The 18,321-nt window shown below is 34.4% G+C and overlaps 2 protein-coding genes across 2 annotated transcripts in view; both read right to left on the reverse strand.

The window, feature by feature from the left end:
- LOC120632871 overlaps positions 1–7,754 on the reverse strand; it is a 137,387-nt gene extending 129,633 nt beyond the window's left edge. The window contains exon 1 of the mRNA XM_039902910.1: positions 7,613–7,754. Within this exon, the coding sequence (XP_039758844.1) occupies positions 7,613–7,634 (22 nt within the window). The 5' untranslated portion in view covers positions 7,635–7,754. The remainder of the gene's footprint in view (positions 1–7,612) is intronic.
- Positions 7,755–15,175: 7,421 nt separating this feature from the next.
- LOC120632801 (protein prenyltransferase alpha subunit repeat-containing protein 1) lies at positions 15,176–17,954 on the reverse strand. Its single transcript, XM_039902812.1, has 3 exons — positions 17,708–17,954; positions 17,240–17,631; positions 15,176–16,195 (listed from the first exon to the last, which is right to left on the reverse strand). The coding sequence occupies exons 1-3, from the start codon at positions 17,782–17,784 to the stop codon at positions 15,336–15,338; spliced, it is 1,329 nt and encodes a 442-aa protein (XP_039758746.1). The 5' UTR covers positions 17,785–17,954; the 3' UTR covers positions 15,176–15,335.
- Positions 17,955–18,321: the final 367 nt, after the last annotated feature.

Consider the following 18,321-nt stretch of genomic DNA (forward strand, 5'->3'; position numbering starts at 1 on the left):
TGACTTTACTACTCTACTTCGTACGACGTCTACTATTACTGGTCTACTCTATTCTAGCAGTGTTTCCTAGAATAGAGTAGAATAGTAATAGATCCAAATAGTCTCTTAAAGTAATATCAATAAATCATCTGTAAATTCAATTGAAAATCAGTTTTTTCTTGACCGTATTTTTGCATCATAGATTTTTATTGCATTACTTTTACGGAATATTTCAGCATAGTGTAGTAGAAAACATGTTATTTAGAATTTCTAACTATATAATAATATGTTAGAAATATAAAGATTCTATTTATAAACTTTGACTCTACAGCGATACTATATTCAGCTCTGAAGACGATTAAAAATATACAAGTTACGTAAGCTTTAGAAACTTATACAAAGAAATACTTTAACAGTTGCAAGCCTCAAGTCATAAGAGAATACCTTTTATTTTTTCACTAGACTTTTATTTTATACTATTATGTTTTCAGCTTTATTCTAATCCAATTGCATTTGATTTTCCGAGATAAAAACATTTCTGTACCTTAAGTCACTTTCTGGAATTCAACTATCTCTGCGCAATCACTGTGATTTTTTGCTCCGTTGCTGTGTAAAAGAAAGGCCAACTAACAAACACATTTTCTTATTAACTAAAAACTCTTTTCCAATATCCTTTTCGAACTTCCACAAAAAAAAAAACTATAGTGATAATAAATTAATGAACATTCGTCAATTATATATATAAAGCACGTGCATCTTTATTAGAAAATCAATAAACAAAACAATCCACACTAATATTACTTTCACAAAAAAGAAAAATAAAACTCGTCGAGCCCGTTTCCTTACCTTACCTAGAACTAGAACAAATTATGGTAAAACAATCCCTTACCTTTGAAGGCGCCAAATTTTATAATAAAATACCTATACCTATATAAATGTAAACTCATTCAATGTATTTAAAAATAAATTAGCCTCTCATATATTAAGTAATACCAATAAATTTAATGACACATTGAATGAGTAGATAATAGTAAAATTGAATTTAGCTTAGTATAATGGCGAAGTGTATTAATTTATTATAAAAAATTAAGTTTCCTATGTAAGTGACTTAGGTCTTTTTATGGGAATAAATGTCTTTAAACCTAAACCTATTTATAATATAATTTATATCGTATAGCAATTATTTAAGTAAATATATTGTAGTACCAAATATTAATTTATATTTATCTTGTTGCAAATCATTTTATAAGTAATGATATAAGATCATCACTTATAAAATGCCAATAAATAATATTATTTGAATATGAGCATACCTACAAATTATGCTCCTATTCCGCACGAATCTAATCAAGAAATTATTTTGTACTCGAAAGGAATCTACTTCGCCCATTTTCAAATCTATCTACAACTCAGATATGAAAGAAAGGCTCCTTAACGTCCCAAGAGAAATCTAACGCTTCCAATGACTTCAAAGGGAAATATTAAAAGAAAAAAGCGATATTGATTATGGCAGTTGAAACGATTTTGGTTTTACTGACTTATATTATTATGATAAAGGACTTATATATACATCTAACAACCTATCTTTGTTTTTAAAATCACACCGCAAAATTACTTTTAATTATTCTTTACGATATCGTATGCCAGCAACTTCATGTGCTTAGAATTTCTGAGTTTCCTAAGGATTAAGATATTTTTCCACGGTGCCTATGCCCGTCTAAATGTAAGGCTAAAAACAAAAAAATCAAAATCCTAAATTAATGGATGCAACTTGAAAAATCAAATACTCTTTCACTAAATTTTTATCCACGTGGGTTCAGCTTTTCAAACCTATGTAGCACTTTCTTCGTTATTTTTAAGAGAAGGCCAAAATATTTACCCATTTTCCTGGATATAACTTACGTAAAATATGTTGAAAAAGGAAGGAATTTCTTACAAACTCTCATTCCCGTTTAAACCCGTTTGGAAGTAGTATTTCCAAAAATTGTGAAACACGTGTTTCTTACTATTTAAACAAGCCCAAATATTAAGTTTCGTAGATATTACTTGAAAAATGACTGCCATATAAACTTCAATCCCGTTTATTCCCTTAGAATAACGAAAAAGAATACTTTGTTAGTAAACATTACTCGTTTCATATTTCGATATTCTTGCGAAATTTCTCAGTTCAGCCCTTTGGACAGAGTCTCAGTCGGGAGCCTTTATTGTTACAGCTTATGGTAGATATAATCCCCTGGTGCAACGCGTAGCATTGCTTTATTCTTTTATTCCACTACATGTCTGCAATCTCACCTGGTGGTAAGACTGCATAATGCAGTCAGAGATGGTAACGGGCGAACCTGTTAGGGAGTATGGTATTCATACTCATAATCGGTTCCTACGCGACATCGCACAGGAACACTAAATTTTATTATTTGTCAGCAGGGTGGTAAATTCAGTTTATATAAATTCCCGGGACCTCTTCTTAAATTCACAGCGCTCACCGTTGCGCCAGAGAGGTCTTCAAAAAGCACAATTTAAAGAGCCCTGGTTGTATGACGCTTGTTCCTTTTAGGTTATATAATAGTAGCTGGCTTTGGACACAACATACTGTGCCGCCTAGCACATTTAGCCGAAATGTTTATTAGCGTGTGCGGAGGCTACTAATGCCGACCAAATCAAGACTCGCAAATGAAAACCTCAACATAAGCTTAATTTTTATGTCCTTAACGATGAAATCTTGGCTATCGGGCTCGACCACTATTTAAAGATATTATGGACTTTATTAGCAATATTAGAGCTTGTCTCTTGTCCAACTGTACCTCTCTGCGATGCAATCGATGATGTCTTAGAATTTTTTTTAAAAAATAACTTAATGAAATGTGCAATAAAAAGTTTGAGCGTCTAAAGTTTAAATGGGGGAACTTCGGTCCCTTACTCGCGAAATGGAAGTTTGTATGACGCTACTACGATGCTAAAGATCTGTTATATCATCATTTTGTAGGTCAATATCTGTTATGTTCGAGCTTGTCATTTTTTTAAACTATTTATTATTGTGCCGTGTATCGACGGTAGATCAGAATAGTTACACTTGACATTGTAACTCATCCTGTGTGTGTCGTACAAGCCAAATAAAATAATAATAAATAAATATACTACTACAATACACACATCGCTATCTTCTCCCAAAGTAAGCGTAGCTTGTGTTATGGGTACTAAGATAAATGATGAATATTTTTTATGAATAATATACATACTTAAAATATATGGACAAACACCCAGACACTGGTAAACATTCATGTTAATCACAGAAATATTGTCCAGTTGTGGGAATCTTAGACTCAGAAAGTAGGGTCGCTGCCCACTGCGCCAGTCTGGCAAAATAGGGAAATATAAAAGAGAACGGGCAGCAGCGTTCTTTGTGCTAACATTTACTACGATCATCCGTCTGGCAAGAGTAGTGACTATGAGCAAATCTATCCGTTGGGAGAGGCCTTTAGTAGAGTAGTGTGCTTTTATAGTCTTTTAATGATTTGAAGGCACTTTTAGGTATAGGTAGCCTTCATGCATTCCTATCGTTACACACAATATCAGATAAAATAGGTCTATATTTATTCAAAATATATACAAACATAGTTGTCAGATTTAGATTTTGTTATCGCAGTGAGATATAATTTTTGGGATATTTAACAATTATTTATTAAATAAATCTCATACACTGAGCTAAATCAATGCGGATCGCTGAGCACGACGTCTCGACAGAGGATAATAGTGAATAATTTATAACCTATGTGGCAAGAGGCCAAACATTGTTTGTTGTGTTTCTGCTCCTAGCAAACTTAGTTCTATATACATCTAGATAACTAAGGTATAGGCACTAACACAGGCCTATAATATAAGAGCTAGTTTACAGTCTCTCTACTTAGTTGACGGTTGTAAATCTTCAGCGATGCTCTCTACGCACGTTTCCTGAGCATTTTTAGGTGCCTTCATTGAACAATTTTAAAGATGATGTGATAATCTGTTAGGCGTGGAGCATAAAGATTGAAAAATTATAAATTACACGGTACAGATTCTCCTGCTTTACGCGGAGTATATCAAATTAAGCTTAATTTTCATTATAAAAACGTGGTTTCAAATAATTTTGTTTCAATGAAATAAAATGATGAATAGTGAATATATAAAAAAAGTTATTGCCAAATTCTTTGGCGTTTATTATTCTGAGTAGGTCAATGTCATAATAATAGGCAAAAAAGCGTGTATCGAAGCATTTTATACAAGAATTGATATGAAACATCTTATAAAAAATAATGGTTCAACGCTGCAGCCGAACAGTGAACTATTTTAACGCCCGAATGGATCCACCTACTTACGAGTAAATTTCTAGTGACGTTTTTAGGTTTACATTATATAGTATCGATTTCTCAATACCTACTCCGATATGACTAGTAATCATACCATTTTAATATAAAGATCGTAAGGGGCAACTCAACATGCGATTCATATAATACGTCACAATTTTTGGTGGGCCTATTCCCCAAACAAAAACGTTGTCTCCTTTACGGAACATAATTTTCACCAGCCAATAGAAATATTTTTACGGAATGTTTCAAAGCTATTTCGGTGAACGTTGTTTGTCGAAAATGCTCTCAACGTTAAAGTGGAATCACTTTACAAACTGCGCCCTTTACCACCTACGCAACAAACACGTGCTTTCATTACCAAATCGCTACGTAGCCCGGACACAGCTAGCTAATAATTATTTTCCTTCTTATACTAATATAGTAAAAAAGAAAGTTTTGTTTTTGTGTACCGAATAGGCTCTGAAACAACCGGACCGATTTTAACAATTTCTTTACAATATAAAATTCAATTATTATTAGGAAATAACATAGGCTATACCTATTTAATTTTATTGGAGATTTGTTAAAAAAATTGCTATAATGTACCACAAAATTGCGAATTCAATGCGAAAATTGCAATCGCAATAATGTAAGACGTTTTCATGACAACTTTATAGTATTTTTTTAAAAAGTACTGCATCTCTCTCCATAATCCCCCAGTTCTCAAGACCATAGTATTCGAACAGTGCGAGTTGCCAGTGATGACTTACGGATCTAAAACGTGGTCGCTTACTATGGTCCTCATAAAAAGGCTCAAAGGAGCGGGCGATAGAAAGAGCTATGCTAGGAGTATCCAGAACTACTACGTGACCAGCAATGAGCAGATTGGTAGAAGAACTAGAGTTACTGACATAGCTCAACTAGTCACGTGGCAATAGCAGGACATAGAGCATCGAGAACTATAGGGCCTCAACATGCTGGAATGGACCGCACCGGTAAACGTAGGATTGATCAGCCACATGAAGCCGCTGGAAGCAAGAGGCTCAGGGCCGTGGATTTTGGAACTCCTTTCAAAAGACCTATGTTCAGCAGTAGACGTCAATCAGGCAAAAGTTTTGAAACGAATTTTTCTCATTATTATAAATATTAAAATACCTCATGATAAATAAATAATGTTTCTTAAAATTCAAGATTTTGTTGCTAACTCTATTTTGGCAGACACAAACAAGCTTGACCGCACACTGAACTCCTTCGTCTTAGTGAAGCTAAACTGTCTTCGTTAGAGAGATCTACTTTGAAAACTTTTACAATAGTAACACGAGTTTACATTAACTTTATTAACGTGTGCGTAAATACGCTATTGCTTAGAACTTTCAACCGCAATTAAACCTAGTTCTTGCTCCATGATTGACATGTTTTGACTCTTAAACATAATATAATACGTTAGCATTAACATACTACACATGAAGGCTTAGAAGAATTAGTTTAATATGTTTCAGAACCTGTAATCCCCTTCCATATTATTTGTAGAGTTAAAAAATAATTGCGTCGATATAAACAAATGAATTGGATAAATTGAGAACAATATCAGCGGTAATCGTTTAATTGCATAATACTATTTTATAATTAATTAAGGTACAAAATGTAAGCCTCAATTAATTAGGAATGGAAGCTAGCCGTTATTCGTAAATGCACCGAATAACGTAGCAATTTTCCAACCTACTATTTGATTGTGATAGAGGAAACTGAACCTTGTTTATTGTAATATTTAGATTGCTTTCAGGGTAATACTATGCACTGCGGGTTTTCGGTAAACGCCTAACAAGTTAGAGGAATATATTATAGGAATTATATTCCTATTTGCTTGTGGGTCGTTCAACTCCGATGCATATTTTACTATCGATAAAGTGACGGGTACATAAACGACGATGACCTTATTACTGAAATAAAGAATAACATCAAACAATATCGATTTTTCACGGTATGTTTTTCGTAGGTATATATACTATTTATAAATATTTCATTGAAAAGCACATTCGAAAAATCATATTATTTCTTTAACGACTGACAATAGTAACAATTCAGTAGAACCCAAACAAATATAAATAATACAGAATTAAATTGTGTAAGTCTAAAAATGTCGGCATTGAACATAATCCAGGTTGTAGATTTGTGCACAACAGAATGTGCACGAATTAATCACTGTTTATAATACATTTTTATGAATAAGAAAGAGTTCGTAGTGACAAATTCTAAAAAGCGCACGGTGGTAAAATTTACTGAAATAGCTGTAAGTACCAAGTAGGCTAGGTCAGCGAAATTCTATGAAACTTTATCGGCCGAGATCTCGTTTTCCATCCGCATTAAATAGGGAATTCATTGAATGTAGACTCACGAACAACCTATTTATGTAAGTGTTGATGCGCTCTACTGAAAGGATGAAAGGATGTACAATGACCGGCCTTATTTCATAGACGATGTTCAATCTTCACGTGGGAAACGTGAGGTAAACTTTATTGATGCAATGCACGATGCTACTGGCTTTTAGTTTATTATCGTTTACTTAGCTAATTTATCATAAAAATCGTATTTTTGTTAAGTTTCTGGCTTGAGGACACTTCTAACAACTGCACTGGGTAGGCCTATTTCTTTTGCATGAATATAATTTTAGATTGAAAAATTCATATAGGCTACTTTCCATATTTTTATTACGAAAATAAATCTAAGCAAACTATATGCGGTTAAATCAAAACAATACTCATATCATTCATAAATCTAACTAAGCTAAAAGTTACAACAGTTACCGACATGTTGTTCTATTAATAGACAATTCCATAACTCAGCTTATTTAGGTTTAAAATGTGTTATTAGGTTATTAATAAATTAGGTTCGGCACGTGTATAGGTAGATAGAGATAGGTAGATAGATACAAGTTTAATATTTTTTGTGCATAAAAGTGATCAAACTTTGATATGGGATATCGCTATTGACGCATAAAAGATAATGACTAAACACTTGAACTAAATAACACTTTTCTGTGTTATTTAGTTTATAGATTTAGAAAAATATAATGAAATATGTTCTGATGAGAATGTCATAATAATTTACTTCGAGATGTAATTAAAGTTTACGTATTGATCTGAAAGCATCAATACGTAAACTTTAATTACTAATGGAGTAATTGTCGTAACGGCACCCTAAAACGTAGGCTTTGTGCAGTATACGCGTCCATAACGACCGGGAATGATTGCGTGAGACGAAAACACAAAGCGCAGGAGGTTCATCGAAAGTGGCGCGAAAACGTTACACACCTGTGACGCTGAGCAAGGACATGGTGGGACGTATGTCCGTCTGGCCTGGCTGGCCCGTCGACCCGAGGCGGTCGGCGGGGCCGGCGCCTCACCGGCCGCCGCGGGGCGCCATATCTAGCACACGCGCGCCCGGCTCTGCGCGGCCCGGCGACCGACTGACGCCCGGCTGCTCTACGCCGAGCCATCAACCTACAAACCGCAGGACATGCCTCCGCCGGCCGGCGCGTCTGCCCGCGGCACCACTCATCACAATCCCGCACTAGTGCGCACACACAAAGCTCACTCGAATATCCCAGCTAGGCGAACAACACACGCGACCGCGCCACCACGGCTCGGGACACGACGAAAGCTCGTCGTATCAGCTCGAGTAGTAATAAGGCTTCGAAAGCGCATCCACACATTTTTACGTTCACGTCCAGTACGCAGGCGCACTGGGGACGTCGTCTGACATCACCGGCACCCGGATTATTTTCGCCCGGCGAGGTAAATACCCTCACATCGATCGGACCCGGTTAAACTGGATGCAATTATTGCACTGGCCTACTCCTGTTACTGTTGCAGTTATATCGGTAGACAGATACGGAAATCTTTAAGTGACAAACTTAGCGAAAATTTTTATACCGAGTACCGACCCATATATTCTCCTAGCAACACGGTTCCTACTTTTATGTAATAAGGAATAAATAGCCCGCCCCGACTTCGTATGGCTGGAAAATTTATTAAAGTTGCAGGTGTCTGGGAAAGTTAGCCTTTCATGGATTAAAAAAGAATTGCACATATTTAGAAAGCTGTGGACCTGAGAAAGTTATTTGACTTAATAACAGAGTATTGTGCTTTATAATATTCATTAAATCTTATTGTTTTGATAGCTGAAGAAAAGCACAAGAGCCTACGAAACTCATGTTATTTTTTATTTCACTACAAGTACCCAAGCTATTGTTTGCAATCTTACTTGGTGGTGATGATCCAACCTAAGATGGTAACGGTTCAACCTGTTAGGCGTATGGCGGTTATATTAAACACATCCTACCCTTAATGTGTTTCTACGCGTCATCGTACCGGAACGCTAAATCACTTGGCAGCTCGTTTTTGCCGAGTTCATAACTAGCCACGATCGAGGCTTTCCACCAGACAAGACTAGTGAAAATAAAGAATTTTATAATTTACGAAATACCCTCCCAGGATCTTACTTTTGCTTAACAGAAGGGAATTCGTTTCAAACTCCTTTATTTATATACGTTGACAAGCATACTTCTTTTTATTAAATATAAATAATAAGTATATAGTTGTTTAGAGTTAATCGTTTCGTTTATAATTACCTAAGTAGTAGGTATAGCAATTGTTTCCATATACTTCCCATCATACTCAATATATTTTTTTTTATTCAAGCACGCCTAAGTACGTTTGTATTGTTGGTTTGTAGTTACTCTATCACCAGTTCGGAAGGCAGATTCTACCGAGAAGACAACGTAAGAAACAAAGCAGTTGCTCTTTTCCAACATCGACATTTAACAATTTACAATCATTATTCGGTCTCGCGAGAGATGAAAGCGTAGCGGTGAGCTTCCAAACAACCTTGGCATTAAGAAATACATCAACTGTTTAGCAACCTCGCTGTAATAAACGTGTTTTAACACGTTGTTAAAACTTATGCTTTGCGACTTACTGTTTGCAGGGTTTGAACTCTTGTGAAAATTATTTTGAACTACTTTACAAGATCTGTTGAAACGGCAAATATTTATTTTATTTTCAACAAATGGTGCCACTGATTTAACCAGTTAATTACTGCACTGTACTGCACATGAGGTAATTCACACATGCATAAACGCACGGCCTACCCCAAAAATGTCTTATATCCTGTAGATATATATGCTAAACGAAACTGTCCATTGTATAGATTTCTTAGTAAAAAAAACCTTGTACCCGGCAATGATTCCTCAAATGAATCTTAGTGTAACTCTTTAGTACAGTCATAACATCTGCTTCTGCGTGCTTGATACGAGTATTTTAGCTACTCAAAAGGAGTTTACTTTCCAATAGCACGCGAACCCGGCAGTGAAGTTTATAATAGTGCTTTGTCTGTATCCATAAAGTGCCGGTTGCAAAGATTTGACAAAGAAAGAAAGCAATATAAAACGCAATTTACAAACGAAACCACATAGCGCTTTGACTTTTTAAGACTTTAATTACTTTTCCGTATAATTTATTTTTTCATACAAGTAAGTCCTCAACTGCAATCTCACCTGGTGGTGTGTTATGATGCAGTCTGATGGTTGCGGGCTATCCTGTTAAGGGTATGGCAGTTACATTATACCGATACCCCTAATCAGTTCCTACGCGAAATACTTAGTACCATAACGCTTAGTAGTGACACGGCCAATCTTTGTCAATACGTTTTATATTTAATTAAGATTTTAGCATTTGGATATTTAAGATTAGGTATAAATGGTCCCAAATTAAAGTCATAATATACCTACTTATGTATTAGTTCCTATCTTGATTTACATAACTTCAGTTCTGTTTAAATCGCTTAATTAAAAGTTGATATTAAAAAATTGTTATAGTTTACTTTTCCACACAGATAACGAGGGTTATTGGCTTCTTGATCCATGAAAATGAATTAAGCTATCTTGCTCATACTTCGCTTCTTAAGCCTTTTGTATATTGCATATGTATGTACCTATTGCATTACGTTCCCGATGCAAAGACATTCTTGGAAATAGTGAAAACTTTCCTACATAATCATTATTAAGAGATGCCACACTTGCTAAGCTGCATAGAATGACTCTAGGAGTACTCGAGACACGCTCTAATTATACTTTAGTAGGTACTTGGTCTGTCTAGTCGCAACCGCTACCCGCAATGTCTGTAAAAATCTTATGATGTGAAAGCACCATTAAACTTTACAGGGTGATAAAAGCAAATGCCGGCAGGTAGAAAGTCTGGCACCGGTCTTATTTTGTCTAAAATGTTCACAGCTAGGAAAAGAGCAGCGTGGTTTAGAGTCTAGAAAGTGAGCGGAATTTTTGGAGTCTAAGACACTGAATCGAAGTAAAGGTAAGAACCACGCTTCAGCCCTGAATAAATGGGGTAAACCAACCACGCTACCTTCTTTAAGCGGCATTTTTACGCGTGTGCCAAGCTTATATATTCGAAAATTCTTTTCGCAGACAAGCGTCTAGGACCCAGTGGGGCTAACGAGATCATTCTGTCTTCCAATTGTTTTGCATAATGTCATAAAAGTAGGGAGAGGAAAAAATGGAGATTTAGAACGCGTGCGCAGTGTGTGATGAGTCTTTAATTGTTCATTGGCATTGATCATGGATTTGAATGCTAAGTTACGCCAAGCAACAAAAAAACTTGAATCCCAAAAATTCTGGATATAGAATCCTACGTGACGTGAGCGCGAAAAGCCTCACAGCAATGCACACGAAAACGGAATGTTACCCCTGAGATCAGCCCTCCTATTTTACAAGAGAGGTGATTTTTATATAGATTCGAATCGAAGATTGAAATCGGACCAAGCCGATCGCCTACATCATGGTAAGAGGAAAACCATCTCTTGTAACGGATTCACCTTTCGCAGAAAACACTTAGTTACCTACTACTAAGTGATGCGCAGTACTTACCCATCAACGAGATGCGTAGTTAAGCCTTATTTACACCGGCAACCATGCTCTTGAGCCTAGGACATAAATGCTGCTTGGCGGCAGAACTAAGCATGGCGGAAGTACTTCCCAGGACAAGCTCTGGTACTCACAAAAAACTCAAGGTACTAGTAGGTACTAAAAGAAGGCGTTTTTTAGAAATCTGAGCTTCCTAGTGTTTCTCGGTCACGTTTTTTGCTGCGTAAGCGAATCTCTCTTTCAGGTAGCCGGATATTTTTGAATCAGCACTACAAAAATCAATTCTAAAAAAATCTATATTCATGTACTCGTATTTTAATTTCCAGTAGAATATCCAAATACTAAGCTCTTAATGTGATGTTCGTTAAAAGTATTAATATATACTAACTACATTTAAATATGTTTTATTTTATAAATAGTATTAGTCTTATGAAAAAAATCTTTATTCTAAGCTTAACTACATTTTACATCGTAGAACTAAAGGTTATTGCTATTTAGAAATGCAGAATGCAGAATTCGTATAAATTGCAATAGAGGGCGCCTGTATAGCACCAAAATAGATACGATGCACAGTAATTATGAACAGCATAGTTACACAAATAATCTTTATCAATGAATTGTTGTGCTAACTTTGTTACGCAATTCGCACGTGGAGTCAGCGTCACTCGTCCTTTCCGACTTTCCGCGAAATCAGTCGAACTCAACGCGGATATCGATCCAAAGTCCGCGCGACACTTGTGACGTCACAACGACACGATTCTTGCAAAGTATTATACATTAGAAATACACGTTCTATTTACGACCTTATAACAAACAAGGAGAACACAAAATCAGTTCATGAGCGTTAAAACATTAATCGATTGTTAGGAAGTTGTGGGTGCTACCAGCGTTACTCCCGTTATGCGAGCCTCCTGACCCAGATTGAACGGGCCCGATTGCCATAATACCGCGTGTTGCGTATACAATTTACACACATTGTACGTAACATAATATGGAGTCGGTACTATATGGGCATATAAACAAAATGAATAAAAAAATCATGATTACGATTTACGTCTTCGCCGTTTCATTTTAATACAAACTTAAATTTTATTCATTTACTTAGTCAATTATGTAAGAGAATCAGTTAAATTTGCTTACATAATTGACATAATACAAAATCTTAAAGAATCGTTTACTTAAATACATACAAGATTCTGACAACCTAGTTAATTTTTGTTAATGATTCATCTTTAAAAACTTACTGTTTCTAGTTACCGTACCCAACTATAGGCATAATGCAAAAATAAAAACGTATGAACAACTTACAATCTCAATAAAGTGTTGCATTCAGTAATAAGATCTACGAGTAGCTACGCTTTAGATATGCTACGCGAGACGGTAGGACGCGTTGCAAAGTAGACCTAATGAATAAAGGATGATTCATACAACACCGGACGAAAATATAACAATACGTCTTAGTTACTCTCTCAATATTGAACATTTGTGAAGCCTGCTCCGTATATACTCATGCTCGAATGTATTTAAGATCATGCTACGTAGATATTCATTAGTAAATAAATAAATAAATAAATATTAACTCTGTCACTGTCTAGTATCTCTTAAATATAAATTTATCCACGCCATAAGTTGACATAAGTTGACGCCGTAACATGAGTCTAAATCCATACTTCTTATTCATTTTATCCCGAGTGAGTCTCTCTTTCCAATATTAACGCGAAACTCGGAAGAACAGGATACGGCTCGCGTCCAATGCCGACTAATATGAAACAGCCTTTACCTTTCGCCAATTTATGTTGAGAAATCATAAGAACTCGAATGTAACGATTCTAAATAAATGCTCAAATGCTTAATCGCTGTAAATACTCCGGTATTTGTAATGACTACGTTTTTGCAGCCCACGGTCTTCGGACGCGAAAAATTTTACTAACATCGTGTCCCAAAAATTGGTCTTGACGTCTGGTGACCCAAAAGCTGGGTTAGTTTGTAATTATTATTATGTGTTTTCTAATTGGAATTATATTCATGTATAAATAAAATTTAATAAAGAAATAAAAATTCAATAAATCCTAAATTATATATTTATTTCAAAGTATATTTTTAATCGAGGAAAACATTACACTCGATAAAATAAATATTATAATATTAATTTATATATTATTTAAAATAGCTCTTAATTTTATTGAATCTTTGATAATATCAAAACTTATCAATTCATAAACTCTGTTAATCTAGCAAAAATCTACAACTAGCTCATACCACGTGGGTGTACGTGTACGTAATAGATAAGCTACCTACTCTTTATCTAAACTCGTGCAATAGGTAGGTCAATTCATACAATCTTGGTAACTAACAAATGTCGCATTAGATTTTACTCGTTTTTGGTGCGTTCAGAATAGTAGGTTGAGCCAAATCTCCATTTTTATTTCTATCAAAATTCTTTCCCAGGATAGACTAGTAGACATGTAACGGAAAGTTTTTTTACCGAATACCGAATATTCGGCCGAGAGCATGACCGAACATTCGGAGCTTCCGTCGAGATCATGGCCTAATATGCGGAACTTCGGCCGAGGACATGGCAGAATGTTTGCAAAATATTTTGCAGGCGGCCAAAACTTAACAAAATTGCACTATTTATTTAAAAAACGCAACTCGTTAAGTCGTCGTAAGTTATGTTCGTTTTAAGCAATTAAAATATCACTTGCTTCAACGGTGAAGAAAAGCATCGTGAGGAAACCTGTATACCTGAGAGTTCTCCATAATGTTTAAAAATTTGCTAAGATTTATCTACAGCCTGTTCGCATATAAGTGCTGATAGGCTATTTTTAGAGAAATATGTAGTTCTTAAGAAAAAGCGTAAGTGCATGTTAATTGCTATCGAGAAATGCTGAAAATGGTTTTCATTCATAATAACAATGCTTGCTTCTTTATGATTTTATTTGTGATTTTAATAAATTCATTTGTGTGTTGTTTTGTGAATTGATTGAATAATCATTCGACCGAATACCTAGTATTTAATAATTTTCAGAATTTTCGTAATATCTCTAGAATAACTAAAGCTTTTGAGCACCAAAACACTGAGCCAGAAACTACTTTGGGCCTAACAGTCCAACAAACTTAGTTAAAGTAGTTACTTTCTGAAACTGTGTATAGCTGGGTATCAAAAACTATTGATGTACTACTAATAAAAACCTCGCCTACAGCTTTGTTGGGCTGAGAAACGAGAACTCCTTTCAGATAGACCTGTATGTGGTAATATAATAGAGAGAGAGTGAGAGAGTGGTAACATAACATCTTCGCGACTCTTGGATGGCCTAAATAAAAATCTCTCAACAAAGTTTGGCATCGTGATATGGAAAATAAGATTTCAAAAATAATTACAACATACAAACTAGCATATTCTAATTACACCAAAATATTTGGCACCTATAATTACCACACACTCACATTTCTTCAAGCACACTCACAATTCTACATTTTGCATTGAAACCAATAAAAATTATGTCAGAAAAAATATCTATCCTCTTTTTTTGAGGGTCAACTCAATACGCGTGTTTTTATTAACTTATCTGTCTTTACATGTCTTTTTTACAATATTGAAAATTAAATCATAGTTAATAATAACTTAATTATATCGAGTATTTTATACATTTATAAACTAATATAGATTCCATACAATTATCGAAGTGCAGCATAGTCAGATTGTTTTATTTATTCTATATAATCTATAATCTATTTTTTCTAACTTGTCTTAGGTAAATGATCTTTGCAATATTTTTTGTGTTAGGTGTGCTTTAAAGACAAAAACAACAAGTTTTATAATATTATTTATATTATAAAACTTGTTGTGTTTTAACACATGTTAAATAAATAAAGATATTCTTTATGAATATAAATATTATAAATATATTTTTAATATTTCCAAAACAAACCACACGAAAAAGTATTGACTACAAAATATACATTTTAAGACAAGTGAATGAAAATATTGTATTATAAATCTACCATCATAGAAAATTGGAAAAGTTTGCATTAATTAATTTCGAAATATGAAAGTATTAAATGGTGTCAGTATAAAATATGCTTTTACAAACCACTTATATAACATTACTGAGACCTTCTACATATTTTAAATATTTTTCGTGTTTATCTGCATAGTTGTCACCATCTGACCGTCGCTCTTCTATAAATGTTTTCTCGTGCGACAACACAATCTTGAAAAAGGAACTCGAATAGACATGATTACTGTCATATTTAACTATCTTGGCTTGCATTTGCCTTAGGTCGTCAAAATTACAAATCGTGCAAATCTTCTTTATGAGGGAACCATTATGTCTAACAAGACCAAAATGTTCATACATGACTAGAAATATTTCATGCAATATAAATCTTCTGTGGTACCACAACGTTTCATGATGTTTATAAAATCTTACTAACTCATCATTTATTACTAAAGAATGAAATAATATTTCTATTTTTCTAAATAGTTTTACAAAATCTACAACACATTTACAATTCTTGTTAGTATAGGCAAGTAACTGCTTTATTAAGCTTTCCTCGGGATAGTTAGTGTCTGATTCATCAATTATTAGCTGCTTAGGCAAACTTGGTTCTATAATATTTAGGAGCACCTTTATTAAATGTATGTTGAGTGAACTTCGGAGCCTTCTCCATGATTCATTACTAAAACTACATATATTTTTTATGCAAAACTGATAGTAATGAAAACAACTAAAATCTGACACATGTTCGGATGTCCACTTCTCTGCCAGATGGTATTCTTTTATGAACTGAGCATCTAAATCAAAATTTGATTTCATTGTTTTAAGTCTGTTTAGCAGCCATGTACGATGATTCCAACTGTGATAGTTGTTAGGGCTTTTGTCAGAAGCTAGGTTGCAAATCATAATTTCATCATTTACTAAGCTTCCAATAACTTCCACTGACAGAGCATTATCTGAAATTAAAAAAGACATAATCAAATTCAAAATTCATTGATTTCGTGTAGCCTTATGATATGTAGCCTTATGGTATGAGCACTTTTCAATGTCAAGCCAGTCTGTTTGTAGTGACTCTACCACCGGCAGATTCTACCTAGAAAAAGCTGACAAGAAACTCAGTACATTTCTCATTTTCAACATCATTATAAGGTTTAAGAATCTTTAGAATTTTAAGAATTGTTAGAAGTTATAACAATTGGAGCTGTTAATGCCAACTTAGTGTAACCAACAAAAACTAATTTTTTGTTTTTAATTTATATTTAAATATTCTTGCAGATAAATTTCTTTTGAATTAAAATGTTTTGATTTTATATATTTGAAATTTTCAATTTAACAGCACATTACAAAACTTGAATCAAATCTGCTCCAGTAAAATTTGTAATTTTAGTTATGCTGGGTAGGTTCATATATTATTCTAAGATAATAAGTACCACAGATAATGATCCAGGATAGTCATGTGCAGTTAATAACAGTGCAGGTAATAACAGTGAACAGATATTTCTGAACTAATCTAAATTACCCTGTCTAAGTTGAGTTACTGTCATTATCACCCTGTATCCTCTGGGAAGGATAGTGCTATTTATATTAAATCATATAATAAATATTATATAAATAATTTTTATTATGTTGCACCATGGTACCAATTCTGTTGTATCAAATCTCTTATCTAAAACTAATTTAGAAGGTCTGTCAAAAGTAGTGCTGTTGTATCTCTGTATCTTGAAAAAAGGATAGCACAATTATTAAACTTTTCAAGTTTATTTTAGAGTACAGTAGAATTGGCACCAGTATATAAATGTCTGAACTAAATTAAAAGATCTACAAAAGTGCTATACTTGTCCATGGAAAACTTTGTGAAACAAACAGCACAAATGAGTACTACAGAATTTACTCCATTTTAATGCAATAAAATGGTTATTGGCCCTTTCAATGGGCAGGCTAGACAAGATAATGACGAAATTAAAAAGAAGGTAAAGTAATTTTGGAATTAGATAAGTTACCTTGCAATATTGGCTCTAAAAGCCATCTTCTATAAGAAAAGGCTTCATTACATTTTGGTTTCCTTGATAACACCAGCCGAGCAAAATGTAGTTCCCCAGTCCTATCCAACAATGACTGCAGAGTCATTTCTCGTCTTTTATTCCATAAGGAGTTGATCTCTGGGTTGAGCAGCAGGGTCACATTGAGTAGTTTAATCAATCTTTCACAGCTAAAGGGTATTTTTCTTGATTTGCGGTTGGGTTTGATACAATATTTGTCCATAAGCTCCGAATAACAATACATGTAGACATGTTTTACACACCAAGACTCCAGTCCTAAACAATTTTCTAAATACAGAACAGGTGATTTGTTCTGATAATTATTGTCCATGGGAACCACATCAAAAGCGTATCTGAAAAATATTTGCGCAATACTTTAAAGAATTGTTCTATATTGAAATATTGCCAATTAATATTTGCAATACTTACAGCTCAGACAGTTTCGTCAAAACATTTTGTACGTCTTTTATTATTTTCTCCACAAACGCCAATTTATCTTCTTCCATATCGTAGCCTTATCTTCTTACACTTATAATAAACAAACAGTAAATACACTCTAACTAATTCCCAATTTACATTTTTCTGATTCTAACTAAAATTGGTTTTATTATATTTGTTTTTTAGGAATTCTTTCTCATTTCTTTTTGGTTTTTACCACAGACTAAATTTATCCTCAAAGTCAAAAGGTACCACAGATTAAATACGCTCAATACCTGGGACTTCTGAGTTATTGATCGTTCTCCGTCTACCATGCAACCATGAAACTTTTACAGGAACCACCATACCCATACCCATCTAACTACAGACCAATTGCTATCACCTCTTTATTATGTAAAAGTCTGGAGCGTGTACTTAATAACAGACTTCTGGCATACCTAGAAAACAACGAACTCCTGTCAGACCGTCAGTACGGTTTTCGACTAAATCGGTCAACAGGGGATCTTTTAGTGTATGCCACGCACATCTGGGGTGAAGCCATGGATAAGCACGGTGAAGCGCTCGCCGTTTCACTCGATGTATCGAAAGCTTTTGACCGTGTCTGG

The sequence above is a fragment of the Pararge aegeria genome, chromosome 20 (assembly GCF_905163445.1).
Source record: "Pararge aegeria chromosome 20, ilParAegt1.1, whole genome shotgun sequence".
NCBI classification, from domain to species: Eukaryota; Metazoa; Arthropoda; class Insecta; order Lepidoptera; family Nymphalidae; genus Pararge; species Pararge aegeria.

What these genes read in the sequence shown, in the direction of transcription:
- LOC120632801 (XM_039902812.1), bottom strand. Translation starts at nt 17,784, where the DNA reads ATGGAAGAAGATAAATTGGCGTTTGTGGAGAAAATAATAAAAGACGTA. An exon ending in TTGACGAAACTGTCTGAGCT is followed by an intron (nt 17,632 to 17,707) that starts GTAAGTATTGCA and finishes AATATTTTTCAG; the next exon opens with ATACGCTTTTGATGTGGTTC. An exon ending in TTTAGAGCCAATATTGCAAG is followed by an intron (nt 16,196 to 17,239) that starts GTAACTTATCTA and finishes TTTTAATTTCAG; the next exon opens with ATAATGCTCTGTCAGTGGAA.